The 16,709-nt window shown below is 61.4% G+C and overlaps 1 protein-coding gene across 3 annotated transcripts in view; it reads right to left on the bottom strand.

Annotated features, from left to right (window-relative positions):
- Nucleotides 1-476: 476 nt before the first annotated feature.
- DHRS7B (dehydrogenase/reductase 7B) overlaps nucleotides 477-16,709 on the bottom strand; it is a 42,023-nt gene continuing 25,790 nt past the window's right edge. For all 3 annotated transcript variants that reach the window (XM_051839777.2, XM_051839778.2, XM_051839776.2), the window contains 6 exons: nucleotides 13,818-13,996; nucleotides 8,423-8,532; nucleotides 3,708-3,924; nucleotides 3,319-3,411; nucleotides 1,817-1,969; nucleotides 477-1,174 (listed from right to left, as the gene is read on the bottom strand). In XM_051839777.2, the coding sequence (XP_051695737.1) occupies nucleotides 969-1,174; nucleotides 1,817-1,969; nucleotides 3,319-3,411; nucleotides 3,708-3,924; nucleotides 8,423-8,532; nucleotides 13,818-13,996 (958 nt within the window). In that variant the 3' untranslated portion in view covers nucleotides 477-968. The remainder of the gene's footprint in view (nucleotides 1,175-1,816; nucleotides 1,970-3,318; nucleotides 3,412-3,707; nucleotides 3,925-8,422; nucleotides 8,533-13,817; nucleotides 13,997-16,709) is intronic.

The following is a 16,709-nucleotide window of genomic DNA, read 5'->3' on the forward strand; positions in this document are numbered from 1 at the left end:
GACCACAGAGTAGGTTTTACAGAGTGCATTGGTTTTTTTAAAATGTTAGGTAAATGCACCTCCCACGGTGCTGGGGTGTGGGCCTGTCACAGGGCTCCCAAACCAGACACCTCGGCCTCATGGAGAGACGGCCAGGCCCCGGGTGGCATCGTGCCGTTACTGCTGTGCCCTGGGCGTCCTGCTGACCCGGGCTGAGCTCTAGAGCGGCGGCTGCGGAAGACTGAGCTGAGGCCCATCCTGTGTGCACCTGCATCTCGCGTCACCTGTCACGGGCCGGGCAGGCGTGGGGCCTAGGGCTTAGGATGCCTGAGTCCTGCATCCGAGTGCCCGGGTTTGAACCCTGGACTGGCGCAGACCTGGAGGGGCAGCCGTGATGGTTCGGGTGCTTGGGTGCCTGCCACCCACGTGGGAGGTCTAGGTGGAGCTTCATCAGACAGAAGACGCCAGCCCAGCCGGGCCAGAGTTGGGACTCGGAGCAAGGTGTCCACACTGGGAGGATTTTATTCCAATTTCGGGAAGTGTACAGTGGGCTGCTCCCTCAACTTGAGAAGTGAGGCTGGCTCAGGGAGCCCCTACAGAGCGGAAGCAGGCCAACCACTGCAGGCCGCCCTGCGCCAGGGGCCTGGGTCCGGGCCCTGCCCCTCCGCCGGCTTCCCAGAGCACGCTGGGCCGGGCAGCCTCCTGCGCCCCCTATCGGCCGCTGTCGCCCAGTGCGCTCATCCGCCGTCCAGGGGCTGTGCTGAGAGCGGGTGGGGGGGATGGGGGTTCCTTTTAGGTGTGGCCTGCACCCCAGCAGTCGGTGCGGACCTCGCACATGGCGGTTCTGACGCCGACTTCCAGGAGCTGGCAGGGCTGGAATTCAGAGACGCGAGCTTCTTCCAGGCCTGGAGCACCGGGGGCCTGGCTGTTTATTGCGTATTTTTATCTCTCACCTTTGCCCCTCACCCCTGGGGAGGCAGGAGGCGGCCCTAGGAGTCCTTGGCCTTGCGTTCCTTCCTGGCCCTGGAGGCCATGAGCCGGAAGAAGAGCCCGGGCGCCAGAGTGCGCAGGTAGATGCCCAGGGACGGCTGCAGGTCGGCCAGCACCACGTCCTTCTGCTTCCTCCCCACGGCGGCCAGCACGGCCCGCGCCACCTCGGCGGGGCTGCGGCCCTGGGCTGTGTTCTGGTCCATGGCTGAGGTAAACACAACACAACGCAAACATGAGGCCTGGGGCAGCGCAGGGCCTCCCCTGCCGACTCTGCGCTCTGGGGAGACGCAGGGTCCAGGACGATGGGACCCCGGTCACTGCCTGGTGGTCTGGGGCACAGGCCGGCCGGAGCGCACTCCAAGCAAGCCCCCAGCGCCGCCTGAGGAGGGGCTTCCTGACCTCTGACGGCCGGAACAACCCGTGGCAGGGTGGCCTGGCCCCGCGGGCGCTACCAGCTCACGGCCAGGAAGGCCCAGCTGTACCCGCTGCCGAGTACCACAGGGAAGCCTTCCGGGGTTCTGGGGGGACCCAGGGCTCCAGGAGACCCCGGGAGGGCCGAGCAGCTGTTCTCAATGAGGCAGGCACTGGGGGGCTGCGCTGGAGGGGGAGGGCAGGCCGGCCCCAGCGGCCCCAGCGCGTGGGACGGGAGGGAGACCCTGAAGCGGGTCACTGGTCAGGCACACTGGGTGGGGGCTGACCGCCTTGGCCCCGGGACCCGGGCACGGGGCGGCTGGGATGGAGAGGAGTCCCCCGCCCCTGCGGCACGTCTCCTGTGACAGTATGTTCCACGTAAAAGTGACCAGGGATTCCCGGAGGCGAGCGCCCTCTGCGGCCGGCCGGGCCTCACCTCCGTATCGGGAGCCGTCCGCCGTGACGGCGTTGACCGACAGGTTGGTGTGGATGTAGCCGGGGCTGATGACCGTCACCTCTATCTCATCCTGCTCCACCTCGGCGCGCAGGCAGTCGAAGAAGGCCTGGGTCGCGTGCTTGGAGGCCGCGTCTGCGGGGCGGGGCGGTGGGTGGTGGGTGGGTGGTGGGTGCCCTGCCGGGCGGGGGCTGCCGCCCATCCACCCCGCCCACCCCTCACTCCTATCCTCTTGCCTGCTCACTCTCGCTCACGCATGCGCACACACGCCCGGGGGGGGGGGCTGTATTTATGACACACGTGCCGATCGGTGCCGATCAGCCAGGACCTGGGGAGGCCGCAGGGGCGGCTCAAGTAATGGGGTTCCTGCCGCCCACGTGCAAGACGGATTGAGTTACAGGCTCCTGGGTCTGGCCTCAGCTGTCGGGACATTTGGGGAGTGAACTAGCAATTTGCAGCTCTCTCTTTCTGCCTTTCAAATCAATTAAAAAAAAAAAAAAAAAAACCTACACTCCGTGTACCTGCCACTGTGTAACGAAGTCACATCCTTAGCTGCGGCAGGGCCACGGCCCGGTGCCAAGACGCACCCTGCCGCGCGGGAGGGTTCCCACTGCGCGCCCCGTCATTCTGTGTTTGAGTCCACGCAGGAAAACCTGGTGGCACGTGCTGCCCAGCAGCAAAACCAAGTCCACGCCCGCCCCCCCCCCCACAGCTGCACTCGCCACGGGTGGGGTCAGACCATGCCAGCAGCTGGGGGATCCTCTAACTCACCCCGTCCTGACCCAGCCCACCCGGCCGTGGCTGGGGGCTCGGTCCCGAGATGGCCCCTGCCCCCCACGGTGGACGGCAGCCGCAAGGCCCCAGGTTTTCACCCGTGGATTGCCAGGACCCCTCCTCACGTCCACACGTGCGGCCCAGGGAGCTGGGGGGGGCGCGTGTCCCGGGGGCCATGGAAGCTACGTGGGCGAGAGACTGCGGGGCTGTGCGGCCGCCCTGCCCTCCCCCCGGGGCGCCGCCTCCAGGACCCGCCGGGTCCAGCTGTGTGGAAGCAAGGAACGCCGTTCTCTGGGGTTTCCGGGGAGCCGCACTGGCCACACAGCCACAACTGACGCACCACCGGCCACTCGGCGCCACTTCCTCCTCCTGAGGCCCCGCCTTCTTGTCCCGCCCTGGTACCTCCCAGCGACCACCCCCATGCCGCAGCCGCCCAGGGCCCCCGGCCAGAGTTTCAGGAGACGGAGAGGACGCACAGATCTCATGTCACAGCCCCAACGTGCTCAACGTTTCCGCCCGGGGCGTGACAGCGTAGCGGCCGGCAGAGGGGCCGGCGGAGGCCCGATCCACCTGCTGGGGGGTGCACGGCTCGGAGCGCCCTGGCACCTGAAGCCCGGGGGGGGGGGGGGGACGCCTCCTGGGAAGTGCCCACCCTGTGGCAGCTTTACGACCAGGAGTAAAGACAGCGGGGGTGGGGAGGCAGTACTCACAGGCCGACCGGAAGGGGATGCCGATCCTGCCCTGGACGCTGCTGATGGCCACGACGTGGCCCTGCCGCCTCCTGAGCATGCCGGGCAGGAGTGCTGAGGAGAGAGGGCGCAGGCTGGGCCACCCCCGGGCCAGCCGGGGAGACCCGCGGGAGCCCCCTCCGCTGCCCGCAGAATTCCCTCTGCCAGTGCCGGCCACAGGCCACCCAGGAGAGGAGCTGAGCCCGTCACTGGGGGGAGCATCTGGATCAGCCAGGTGCAGCAAATGCCCAGGGTGACGGGGAGGATGGGGCCCGGGGAGGATGGGGCCCGGTGGGGCGGGGCCCGGTGGGGCTGAGCCCGGTGAGGGAGGCCGGGCCAGGCTCTCTTCCCTTCCGGCCCCAGACCGATACCTTTCGTCAGAGCAACCGGGCCGAAGTAGTTTGTCTCCATGACCCTCTTGTCCACGTCCAGTGTGGTGTCCTGGACGGCCCCGCGGTAGCTGATGCCGGCATTGTTGATGAGGATGTCCACGTGGCCGAAGCACCGTGTGATCTCGGCGGCTGCTGTGGCTACGGCCCCGGGGTCTGTGAGGTCGAAGGTCACTGTGTGAGGCTTGTGCGTCTGCACCTGGTCAAATGCCACAGACAGCAGACACACCTCAGGGACCGGCCACGTGAACCACACGCTCCTGCTTAGGGACCCGCCTGCCTGCAGCAACCCTCTTCCCAAGGGGCGGCGGCCCGGGCTGCTTCCCGGCGGCGGGAGCCTCGGACTTAATCTAGGGGCCACTCCTGCCCCGCCCTGCCTGGGGGTCGGGCACAGGCCAGGGTCAGGCCTGATGCTCTGCCTGCCCACTCCTCCCGGGCAGCCACGGCATTCAGCGGAGCCCTGCGGGTGCTGGCCGGGCCAGGTTAGGCCACTCGGCTTCACCTGCTTGTGAAATGTTCTTTATACGCCCCCCCCCCCGCCCCGCACGCCCCCGCGCCAGGCAGGGGACCCAGCAGCAGGCACAGACCAGCCCCTGGCTGTGAATGTTGCTGGAGAACGAGTCACTGCGCAAGCTCACTTCGGGGGCTTCCCTGCGGGAGCGAGGGGGGAGAAACCAGCGGGACGAGTCGGGGTGAGGGCAGAGGTGGCGCAGGAGCCCAGCCTGAGTCTCCAAGTGTCTGCTGGGTCTCTGGGGTCTGCAGCTGCCAGCGCGGGGGTCGAGGGGGGCTTCTGTTCCCCAGGATGGGACTTGGGGACGTGAAGAAGGGAGCTCTGGGAGAGTGAAGGCTTCCTGGGGATAACCTGGGCCCAGGATGCCGGGCCAGGGAGGACGGCCGATCTGTTCCCACATCAGGAGGCAGAGGGGAGACTACACATTCAGATCCAACAGGGAGCCAGCCTGAGCTGGTTGGAGCTGGCCCCTCAGCACCTTGCTCAGACCTCATCAGGAAGACTCAAGCTTTGGGGCTGGAGAGCAGGACCAGCCAGGCGGGCAGGGGGTCGCTGTCCTGAAATAAAGGGTCGGGGGCAGACCCGGACGCTGTTACTGGGTATGGTATCACACAGCCCTGCCGGTAGGCTGTGGTTAGTTTCGGCTTGGTGGGGCCATCTGGGTCCGGCGGCCGTCAGCTGTGGGAAAGGCAGCCCATACCTCTGGGGTGGCTGGAGGGAACCAGAATGGGCAAGAAGGACCTTGACCTTGAGGTCTGGGTCAGGGGCTCACCTGGCTGGGGGGCAGCACGGAAGTACATGAGCATTGTTTCAACCATCACCAGCCAAAGCGGCCTCGAGTAGGCTTCCCTTTGTTTGTTTTAAGATTTATTTATTGCAGCCAGCGCTGTGGTTAAGCCTCCGCCTGCCTTAATATGAGCACTGGTTCGAGTCCCGGCTCTTCCACTTCCCATCCGGCTCCCTGCTAATGCACCTGGGAAGGCAGCAGAAGATGGCCCAAGTGCCTGAAGCCCTGCACCCACGTGGGAGGCCCAGAAGAAGCTCCTGGCTCCTGGCTTCGGCTTTGCTTAGCCCTGGCCGTTGCGGCCACTTGGTGGAGTGAACCAATGGATGCAAGACACTCTGTATCTCTCTCCTTCTCTCTCTGTATTTCTGCCTTTTAAATGAAATAAATAAATGATTTTTTTTAAAAAAAAGATGTATTTATTTGAAAGGCAGACTGGCACTAAGAGGGAGACAGGTCTTCCAGCTGCTAGTTCACTCCCCAGATGGCTGCCAGGAGCCAGGAACCCCATCAAGGTCTCCCACGTGAGTGGGAGGAGCCCAAGTAGTTGGGCCAACACCTGCTGCTTCCCACAGGCACCTCTAGCAGAGAGCTGTATCGCAAGTGGGGCAGCCCGACTACAACCTGGCGCCCCAGCACGGAGGTGCCGACATCACAAGCAGGGGCTCCACCCGCTACCCCTCATGGCAGCCCCAGTTCCAGTGCAGTTAAAGGTGCTCTACCCGTCTGGGGGAGAGGTGCAAAAACATAAACAAGCCTCTGGCAAACACGCCTGAGAAAGCCACGTGATGTACTCAACCAGGCAAAGGCTTGGACACAACTGTGTCTTAGGTACTCCAGGTGAGGACGCGGGGAGGAGACTCGCGGATACACACAGCGAAGCCGTCGGGAGACAGAAATCACAGGGACAAAGCGGGGACTGAGCTCAGCGAGGGCAGAGCAGTCCTCACGTACAAGGGGTCCTCAAGGTGACCCTCGGTGGGATTTTCATCAGAAACCTTGAAAGCCAAGGCCCATGGGGTTGACATATTCAAAGTGCTAAGAGCAAAAACAAATAAACAGAAACACAAGAATGCTGTGTCTGGCACAGCTGTTTTTTCAAAAATGAAGGGAAAACCAAGATGTTCCCAGATACAGGAAGCACTCAGGGCCTCCAGGCTCGGGAGCAGAGGGAGCGGCGGCCACGCGGGGGGGGGGTGCTCCCAGAGCCTGCGGTGTGATGTTGGCTTTGGAGGCCACTATAAAGACGATGAATAACAAACAGCTACAGCCTATGGAGCAAACCTATTGTTACGCTTATAGCAGAAAGAGAGCCTGGGAGGGCTGGACAGAGTCTTCCTAGCCACTGAAACTAATTGGTATGCATTTCAATTAGTGTTGTAGCTGTGGCACCTTAGATTGTAATTCCCAGCTGACCGCGACGAAAACATACAGGTGGGGAAGAGAAGGGAATCAAAGCATTTCATACCAAAATAATTCAACCAAACGCAAACGGGCGCAGTAAAGGAAGAGTGAGGGGAGAGCTAGGAGGCATGCGGGAGAGAGAAAATGGGCAGAACTCCCTCTCCCGTGATTCCATGCGTGGTAAGCAGGCTAACTTCTCCAAGCAAGAGAGACAGCCAGAACAGATCTTTTTAAGAGATGACCCACGGGGCCAGCGCTGTGGCATAGTGGGTAGAGCCGCCGCCTGCAGTGCCAGCATCCCAGATGGGCACTGGTTCATGCCCCAGCTGCTCCACTTCCAGGCCAGCTCTCTGCTATGGCCCGGGAGTGCAGTGGAGGATGGCCCAAGTGCTTTGGCCCTGCACCCACATGGGAGACCAGGAGAGGCACCTGGCTCCTGGCTTCAGATCAGTGCAGCTCCAGCTGTTGTGGCCATCTGGGGAGTGAACCAGCGGGTGGAAGACCTCTCTCTCTGTCTCTCCCTCTCACTGTCTGTAACTCTACCTCTCAAATAAATAAATAAAATCTTTAAAAAAAAAAAAAAAGAAAGAGTACAGCACCGACATTGACAGATGTAGTAATCACCAATGCAACAGAATAAAGAGCCTCAGCGTACGCGCCCAGCTGATTCTCTCCCCAGGCGCCACACAGATCCAGCAAGCACAGTCAGCCAGCGGTGCTGTCCAAGGGGGCGCTGGACTGGTCTCACACCGCACAGTGCCACTAACTCCGCTGGGTCAGACGTGAGCGTGAAAACCCGCACAGGAGGAAACGTGGGGAGACCTACCTGACACTGGACTTGGCGGCAAGTGTATGGATGTGACCAAAGGCACAGGCAAAAAAAAAAAACACCGATGAACTGGGTTTCATCCACCAAAAGGAATGATTTTTTTCAAAGGACAGAATGAAGAAAACTGAAAAAGACGATCTACTCGATGGGAGAGACAGTATCTAAGGACTGGAAGTCCAGCACACACACAGAATGCCGCAAGCCAGCAGTGACGACCACGTGACTGTGAGCAGGGCAAGGGAGCGGGACACCGCTCGAGGATACACAAGTGCCCGGCACACACAGAAGACGCTCAGCATCGCCTGCGACTCGGGAGACGCAGGTCGGACGCACGGCGAGCTCTCGCGTCCTACCTCCCAGGATGGAGGCGTCCCAAGGGTTACAGGAGGGCAGGCTGAAACCGGACTGCGGCACTGCCGGGGGTGGGGGGTGGAGAGACCGTGGCCTTACTGCGGCCCCTCCCCAGGGTGAACAGAGACCTCCGGGCAATTCTGCCCCTAGGTGTCTGTCCTGGGTCAGTGACAGCAGAAACTCCAAGAGAGGATCCTCGTACACCCACGCCACGGCGGCCTTCCTCACCGTGGTCAAAAGGTGGAAACCATCCAGTGTCCGCCGATGGGCACAGCTAAGCAGAATGTGGCACGTACGCACCGTGGAACATTACCCAGCCTTAAAGAGGAAGGGGCCTCCGGCACAGGCTGCGGCCTGGAGACAAGCTTGTGGACGTGGTGCCAAGTGAGGTGAGTCAGACAGGGAAACAAACGCACCCGGATACTGCACGACTCCCCCCTGGGTGGGGCGGGCCAACTCACAGAGACACATGGTGAGAGGGAGGCTACGGGGCTGTTGCAAAGTCGCAGATGCGGACAGTGGGTAATACCACTCAATTAGGCACTTGGAAATGGTTGAAGCGGTACATGGTATGTGTGCAACATAACTGTTTCACAACTGTGACAATCTGAAAAGGTCACGGCCAAGTCCCACCATCACCTGCGCCCCCAAAGATGAGCCATCCGGGAGGAAGAAAGGGGAGACTCTCTCCATCGGGGGGGACTTGCAGTGCTGGTAAGAGGGGTGCCAGCATATGAGAACCCCGTGACGGCAGCCCCCACACGGCCCAGGTGTGCACCTGCAGCCCACACCCACACGAAACACGGCCCTGGGCTCACCTTGGTGGCGTGAGAAGCGCTGAGTTCTTTGGTGAGCTCTTCCAGGGCCTCCACGTTCCGGCCACAGAGCACCAGCTTGGCACCAGCGGCATGGAAGACTTTGGCACATTCTGAGGGAGGAAGAGAGAACCCTGACGGCCGAGGAAGGGCAAAGCCCCTCTCCCCGGGGTGGGGCGGGCTCATCCAGGCTTGCAGGACGCCTGGCTGATCCTTCCCGCACTGGAGGACCTGCAGACCTCACGGAGCCACCGTCAGGGCCCGGCTGGTGATGGGCGTCCACAGGGCAAGGAGCAGGCAGGCGGAAGACAGCTAGGCTAAGTTCTGTGCTCAGAACTTTCCATCGACAGTCAGTCCTCTGGGCTCCGTCCCATTTTCACAGCTGAGGAAGTCACGTAGGCCGCAGGAGTGTTCCCAGGGACAGGCGGCAAAACTACCCCACGTAGCTGGTGGGGGCAGCCAACCACCCTGGCGCCACGGTCTCCTAAAACCGTGCTGTAGCCCTATCTACACTGCTCCCATGTTGCTCAGATTTGCTGGGGTACTCATATGGCTCAGCTCGGGAGTCCTGAAACGTGGCGGCCCACTTTCCTGGGTGCTGCACCCGAGGGTTGGGGACCGATGACACTGGGCCGAAGTGGAGGGTCTCACAGCCTGGCCGGGCTTGGGGGGATGAGTTCAGGCAGCAAAACGACACAAGTGGAGGTCACAGGTTAATGCCCGCAACAGCAAAGGACCCAGGGTGTCTTTGTGTAACGGGCTCACTACTGCTGGGACGGCGGGGCCTGGGCGAGACACCAGGCTCCACCAAGCCCACTAGAAAGGACCTGAGCTAGGGCCACAGCAGGGAGGGGGCCTCTCACTCAATATTCTCTTGGTTACCAGAAACAGAGCTCAACTCACACTGGGACACAGCAAAACGAGCACAAATCAGAGGGGCTGGGGTAGTTCAAGAGCGAAGAGAAAGAGCTGACGGCCAAGGCTGGGGCGGCTGGAGCCAAGGCAGAGGTGCCCGGCTCTCTCAAGTGCCGGCAGGTCTTGTCTCGCCATTGTTCCCCAGCCCGGCGGCTTCTCCAGGAATGGGACGTGTGGGCAGCCCTGGGTTCCCGTTGACACCACCGCCCTGCTTTCTGGGACAAAGCCTTCATCTTGTCTCCTCCTAGCTCCGCTGCTGGAGTCCCAGGGGAGGCCTGCGGTCGGCCCTGGGCCTCGTCAGACAGACATCCTCTGGAGGCAGGGGGTGAACCCCGAGGACCGGGGGCAGGGCAGAGGGAGACTCTCTCATCCTCCCACGGGTGTGTCCTGCCGAAAGCTTCAGCAGCCTGGAAACCTAGTGTTGTTTTTCGAAGATTCATTTATTTGAAAGTCAGAGTTGGAGAGCGAGAAGGAGAGACAGGGAGAGAGAATCTCCCATCGCTGGCTCACTCCCCAGATGGCTGTGACGGCCAGGGCGGGGCCGAGAGCTTCCTCCAGGTGTGCCACGTGGATGTGGACAGTGGCTAATGCCGCCGAATTACGCACTTGGAAATGGCTGAAATGGTACATGGCATGTGTGTGACCTATTTCACAACTGTGACAATCTGAAAAGGTCACGGCCAAGTCCCACCATCACCTGCGCCCCCAAAGATGAGCCATCCGGGAGGAAGAAAGGGGAGGCTCTCTCCATGGTGGGGGGGGGGACTTGCAGTGCTGGTAAGAGGAGCGCCAGCATATGAGAACCCTGTGACGGCGCTCCCCGCACGGCACAGGTGTGTACCTGCACCCCACACCCAAGCGCTTGGGCCATCTTCCCCTACTTTTCCCAGGCCATTAGCAGGGAGCTGGATCAGAGGTGGAGCAGCTGGGACACAAACAGGTGCCCAAATGGGATGCTGGCGTCGCAGGCGGTGGCGGTGGTAGTGGCTTAATCCCCTGAGCCACAGCGCCAGTCCCTGGAAACTTAGTTTTGAAAAGCTATAGAGCCCAGCGGTCAGTAGAACAGGCTGAGCTGGACCTCCCATATCCAAGCCAACTCCCAACGCTACTGGCTGTGTGACCACGCTGTTACAGCCTGTTTCTCATTTCCCCCTTCCGTAAGATACAGGTAGCCAGACAGCCTCACTCAGGGGTGACTGCGGAGCTGGAAGAGGTGAGCACTCAGTACTGCGCTGAGTGGACAGAAGGCACCACGCAAGTGCCCACCGCTCTCGTGTTTCGAAGTGGCCTTTCCCGCATGTTCTAGAACCTGCCTAACAGGAACGCGTGGCGTGTGCAAAGAGGGGCTGCCTGCGCTCGGCAAAGGCTTCATCTCTCTCTCTGCCCAGGCCCCTGGGTGACCACGGCACAGCCAGCGAGCCACCCAGGCCGTCCCACACGGAAGCCAGTCTCCGCGGCTCGCGGAAGGGGCAGGCCTGCCCTCAGGGCGAGCCGTTGCTGGGGGGGAAGGGGGGGAGGCTGTGACATCTCTGGCGGGGAGGAGAGGGCTGGGGGCTCCTGCGGTGTGAACAGCTTTCAGCCCTCCCCTGGAGCTCCCCGGAAGGAGGGGCTGAGATGGAAGGCAGGCATCCCTCAGGTGTGTTCCTCAGCTTCTCCTGGGTTTGTTCACCGGCCCGCTGGACAGAAGGGCAGACAGTTACTGCCTGTCCCGGGGTGGTCTGGCGTGGCCTGAGCGCCAGCCCCTTCCTGGTGAGAGGCCTGTGAGTGTGGGGCGGGGCGGGGCGGCCCTCCCAGCCGGTGCCAGCATTCCTGAGGGGCTGCTCAGGCATCCCCGAAGACGGGAACCTGGGGCTCAGTTGGTTTTTTCCTCCTGTTGGACCACGCTGCAAGGTGCTACCGAGGGGCAAAGACGCAGAACACGGAGGGAGGCGTGCTGCGCATCACCACTCCAAGACGGGCGCCTCGGTTCTGCTCCCGCTCTCCGCTCTCCGCTCTCCGGGGCGGCAGGAAGTAGATGTTGTGCAGGGCGGGGACAGACATGGGAACAAGAGACTGGAAGCAGTCCACCGGCCTTTCCTCAGGGAGACAGGAAGGTCGGGGCGGGGGGGGGGGGGGGGGGGGCAGCTCCAAGGCACCGTGTCTCCGGGGCTGCAGGCGCCGGTGCAGTGCCGCCGGCACGCCTGCTCATAAATCAGGAGAGCTGTGAGGGCCGTGCGGCTCGGGCTGGCTGAAGCAGGCATCCAGAACATTCTGTGCGTCTACTCAATGGTTCTACTGTTCTACAAGGGCAGCTCACGTAGCCTAAACACACAAAACAGGAGACCGCCGGGAGAGAGACAGGGAGCCGTCTGGACACCGCGCAATCCCAACCCTCCACGGAGCTGGCACGGCCAGCGGGCCCTCCTAGAAGCCACGGCACAGCAGTGCGTCCTCGGCGGCAGCCACGGCGGTGTCACACTCGAGGTGGCCAGTGGTTAAGAATCTGTCCCTGGGGCTGGCGCTGTGGCGCAGCAGGTTAACGCCCTGGCCTGAAGTGCCGGCATCCCATATGGGCGCCGGTTCGAGTCCCAGCTGCTCCACTTCCCATCCAGCTCTCTGCTATAGCCAGGGAAAGCAGTAGAAGATGGCCCAAGTCCTTGGGCCCCTGCACCTGCATGGGAGACTCAGAAGAAGCTCCTGGCTCCTGGCTTCAGATTGGCCCAGCTCCAGCCAGAGTGAACCATCAGATGAAATGCCTCTCTCTCTCTTTCTCTCTCTCTCTGCCTCTCCTCTCTCTGTGTAGCTCTTTCAAAATAAATAAGTAAATATTAAAAAAAAAAAAAGAACCTGTCCCCGCTTTCCCTGCGACAGCATAAGCAGAGTGACTGCCCCCTGTGAGCCCCTCTTCAGAGAGAACGCCCTGGGCCCTAGGACAGAGGCTTGCTTTTCTCAAGTGTGCTGTCTCCTCCCTCCACGGTGCGGTCGGGCAGCGGGTGGGACCGAGGAGGGCACTCGGGGGCACCTGCCGCTCGCCGCTCCGCCCCAGCCAGCTCGCAGACCCACTTCCTCTCTGGGAGCCAGCGCAGCGGCTGCTGCCGGGCCTATACATAGGAGCTGAGTCAGGTCCGAGGACAGGCAGGTGGCAGCGAGCCTGGAGGCAGCTGTCCGTTGGAAAGCCTGCAGCTCCAGTGCCAGAGGTGGCACTCACCCCCATGTCCCCATGCGTCACCTCCTATCCACAGGGGCCTACGAGTGAAGCCAGGCTGCGGGCCCCTCCCTCACCCTCCAGGCAGGACCCGCCTGCCTGCACCCATCTCTAGTCCCACCGCCTGGCGGCCCCACCGTCTCGCCAGGTGAGGCTTCCGGACGGTGAGTTCTGGGTCCCACAGGGCACGGCCTCTCAGCTCTGGGCATCCAGTGAGACCACGCGCCTCAAACTGCTGAGCAAAGGAGGACGCCCACATGCGCCTGGCCCAGCAGGCCCGCTGCGAACGTCCCTGGTGGCACGGCAACACCAGGAGGCAAAGGCGCCCTTCTCCGTGGACTGCGGCCCCCTGGAGGGCAGGGACCCTGCCTCTCCTCTGTTGCCCTAGCGCTTGGCCCGCGGAACCGCACTGGGAAGGGGAAGGCGTGCTAGTGTGCCGTGTGCTCGCGTGCAGAAGCCGAGGCTGGAGGGCAGGGGGCACAGTGCGGCACGCCTGTACGTAGAGGGCAAGGGACAAGGCCTCTGCAGCTCCTCTGTCCAGGGGGAGTGGGCGGGGGCTTGACCGACCGACTCCAGGCCCTCATCCCAGCACACAGTCCCTGAAACTCGGAGGCGGGGTATTCACGAATCAGAATGGAACCTAAAAACATTTTTCAAATTAGTTGTCTGTTGTCTGAAGATTCTGAACTTCCACACAGAGACACCCCCCCCCCCCCATTTCACTAAGCAGCTGGAGGGGGCTGGTGTGTGGCTCAGCTTAAGCCACTGCCTGTGACACAGGCATCACATATCGGAGCGCCTGTTCAAGTCCTGGCTGCTCCACTCCTGACCCAGCTCCCTGCTGATGCGCCTGGGAGGGCAATGGGAGGATGGCCCAAGTGCCTGGGTCCCTGCACCTGCATAGGAGACCTGGATGGCGCTCCTGGCTCCTGGCTTCAGCCTGGCCCAGCCCTGGCCATTGCAGCCATTTGAGAAGTGAACAGCAGATGGAAGACCTCTCTCTCCTTGTCTTTCAAATAAATAATAAAATGACGTTTTTAACAAAAAATAAGCAGCTGGAGCAGAGTGAGGCTGCCCACGTAGTCTCCAGCTGGCCTGAGTCAGAACTGGCTTTGGCCCCACCCCAAGGCAGAGAGTCAGGGCCACTTCGCAATGCACTTAAGCCCCAGCTTTTTCCAAAGGACCACTGATGGTGACGTCCGGCCGCCCCCTGATCTGCACTTCCTGTGTCCAGCGCAGCTGCTCCACACCCCTGGCGTGCCGCCGCCCCCCCCCCCCCAGCCCCACCTCGGGACCTACCTCTCCCCAGACCCGACGTGGCGCCCGTTATCACCACCACAGCCCCCCGCAGGTACGCCCTGGCTCGCATCCACTGCAGCAGGCGGAAGAGGCCGAAGATGCCCAGGCAGCCAAAGAGCAGGGGCAGGATGGCGGTGGACGTGAGGAAGTCCATGGCCCGCACTCGCAGCAGACTCCTCCTGGGAGACACAAAACCAGACAGAGCAGTGGCAGAGCGGCAGGGCCCAGGCCCCTCCCGGGACTGCCACACTGCCCGCTCCCAACTGCCCTCGCTCTGAGCCCCGGCCAGGGGCTTCCAGACCCTGCGCTCCGCGTCGCTTGTTCTCCAGCTACGCCACCCCACGCGGTCCCCAGAGCACACGCTGAGGCTATCACCCAGCTCAGGGACTCGGCTCCCGGAGGGCGTCACGGAGAGGGCGGCCGACCTGATTCTCCTTAACGTTCGGGAACTTAAGTAATGCCCATTATCACTTTCAATCCCTGAGTAATTTTGAGACTTTAAAAAAAATAGTTTTAAAGCAAAGGAAAAAGGGAACCGTGGCACTTCTGCACCTCTAAGCAAACCCTCGAGGGACAGGGGCCTCCGGGCAGGACAGCTCTGGGCGGCAGCTGTGACACCACAGAGGAGCCTCCGACCACAGGCCCACGGATGCCCCAAGGGGCTCAGGGCAGGGCTGCACTGTGCCACCGCCCACAGACAGACAGACAGACAGACACACACACACACACACACACACACACAGCGTTCTCGCTGGGCAGTCTCCGTGGACCCTGTCGGCCACGTGAGCGCTCGTCAAGTGTGCTGCCGTCCTTTGGAAATGTATCACTTTTTCCCATGGATGCTCTTACTTTTATTGTGCCCCCTGAGCCCCCCTATTTCTTGTCACTCACCCATGCTCCTGTACCCAAAGCCACTGCCAGGGAAGGAAGGCAAAGGATGAGCTAGTGAGAAGTGGGGGTGGGGAGGGGCTTGACAAGCAGGCCAGAGGCCCCCGTCGGCCCCCAGGGCTGCGGTGCTATGACCACAGGAATCCTTTTCAGGAAGGAAGGCGCTGCCAACCCAGAACAGCACCCTGGAGAGCCAGCCCGAAGCTTCAGTTTTCCTTTACTTATTTTCATTTCATTTGGAAGGCAGAGAGGTAAAAGAGAAACAGGTCTGTTTGCTCACTCTGCAACAGCCAGAGCTGGACAGGGCCAAAGCCAGGAGCCTGGAACTCAACCCGGGCCTCCCACACGGGCAAAAGGAATCCAACCACCTGAGCCGTCGCCTGCTGCTTCCCAGGGTTTGCATCAACAGGAAGCTAGGGACCGGGGCTGCGGCATAGTGGGTAAATCCTCCGCCTACAGTGCCGGCATCCCCTGTGAGCACTGGTTCGAGTCCTGGCTGCTCCACTTCCGATCCAGCTCTCTGCTATGGCCTGGGAAAGCAGTAGAAGATGGCCCAAGTGCTTGGGCCCCTGCACCACGTGGGAGACCTAGAAGAAGCTTCTGGCTCCTGGCTTCAGCCATTTGGAGAACGAGCCAGCGGACAGAAGATCTTGATCTCTCTCTGCCTCTGCCCCTCCTTCTTGGTAACTCTGACTTCCTGTCGCTCCCCGTCTTCGTGGAGGAACGACACTAAACCCTGCCTAGGCTTCATATCCGAGTCACGGCACCATTATGTCGCTCCCCCTCTTCGCGGAGGAACGACACTAAACCCTGCCTAGGCTTCATATCCGAGTCACGGCACCATTATGTCACTCCCCGTCTTCGTGGAGGAACAACACTAAACCCTGCCTAGGCTTCATATCCGAGTCACGGCACCATTATGTCGCTCCCCCTCTTCGCGGAGGAACGACACAGGACCCTGCGCTGTTCCCGGTGCATGTTGTCTCTCTCCTCCTTTATAGTCCTCTTCCACCAATCCCAACTCGGCTGCCCACACGCCGAGTACGCTGCTCTCCTCCAATCAGGAGCAGGTCCTGCTGTTTATTGGTTGAACTGGAGGCAGCTGTATAGAAGCTGTTTCCCCCTTCTCAGCGCCACATTGTGGGAGAGCAGATGCATAGAATAAGTCTTAATTCCAGTAACTTAGTCTAGTCCGAGTTGCTCCCCACAGATCCCCCTTTCTTTTTATTTTTTGGCGTTGATACGCGCCTGTCTTCGGTGCCCTGCGGCACACACTCTGCTCTGCTTGCTAGAGTTGCCCACAGGTGCTTACAAGCCCTACCAATCAGGCAAACCGAATCCGGGTCCTCTCTTCGCCATGTTGTGAGGAGGTTTTTAGGCGCTGATGCGTGCCTGTGTTCGGTGCCCTGCAACGCATGCTCTGCTCTGCTAGAACTGCCTGCAGGTGCTTACAAGCCCTACCAATCAGGCAAACCGAATCCAAGCCTTCTCATTGCCGTATTGTGGGGAGACTTATTGGTGTTGATTCGTGCCTATCTTCAGTGACCTGCAGCTCATACTCTGGTCGAGCTGCCTGCTGGTGCTTATCGCCTTACTAATCAGGCAGACCGAATCCAAGCCTTCTCATTGTGGTATTGTGGGGAGACTTATTGATGTTAATTCGTGCCTGTCTTCGGTGACCTGCGGCGCATAAGCTGCTAGCCGCCCGCAGGTGCTCACCACCTCCCTAATCAGGCAGACCGAATCCAAGCTCTCTCATTGCCATGTTGTGGGGAGGCCTTTCTATTTCTCTATTTCTCTATCTCCGGGCATTCCTATTTCTCCTATTTTACTTCTATCTACCAGCATTCCTATTTCTCTCATTTTACTTCTAAACTTCTGTTTCTCTTATCCCTGCGGCTTCCCGGCGCCCACCCCGAGGCTGCTTCTCGGCGGCTTCCCGGGTCTGAGCCACTTCAGCCCGCGCTTCTCTCATCTGCGCGGCTTCCCGGCTTCGCGCGCGCA

The sequence above is a fragment of the Oryctolagus cuniculus genome, chromosome 17, assembly GCF_964237555.1.
Source record: "Oryctolagus cuniculus chromosome 17, mOryCun1.1, whole genome shotgun sequence".
NCBI classification, from domain to species: Eukaryota; Metazoa; Chordata; class Mammalia; order Lagomorpha; family Leporidae; genus Oryctolagus; species Oryctolagus cuniculus.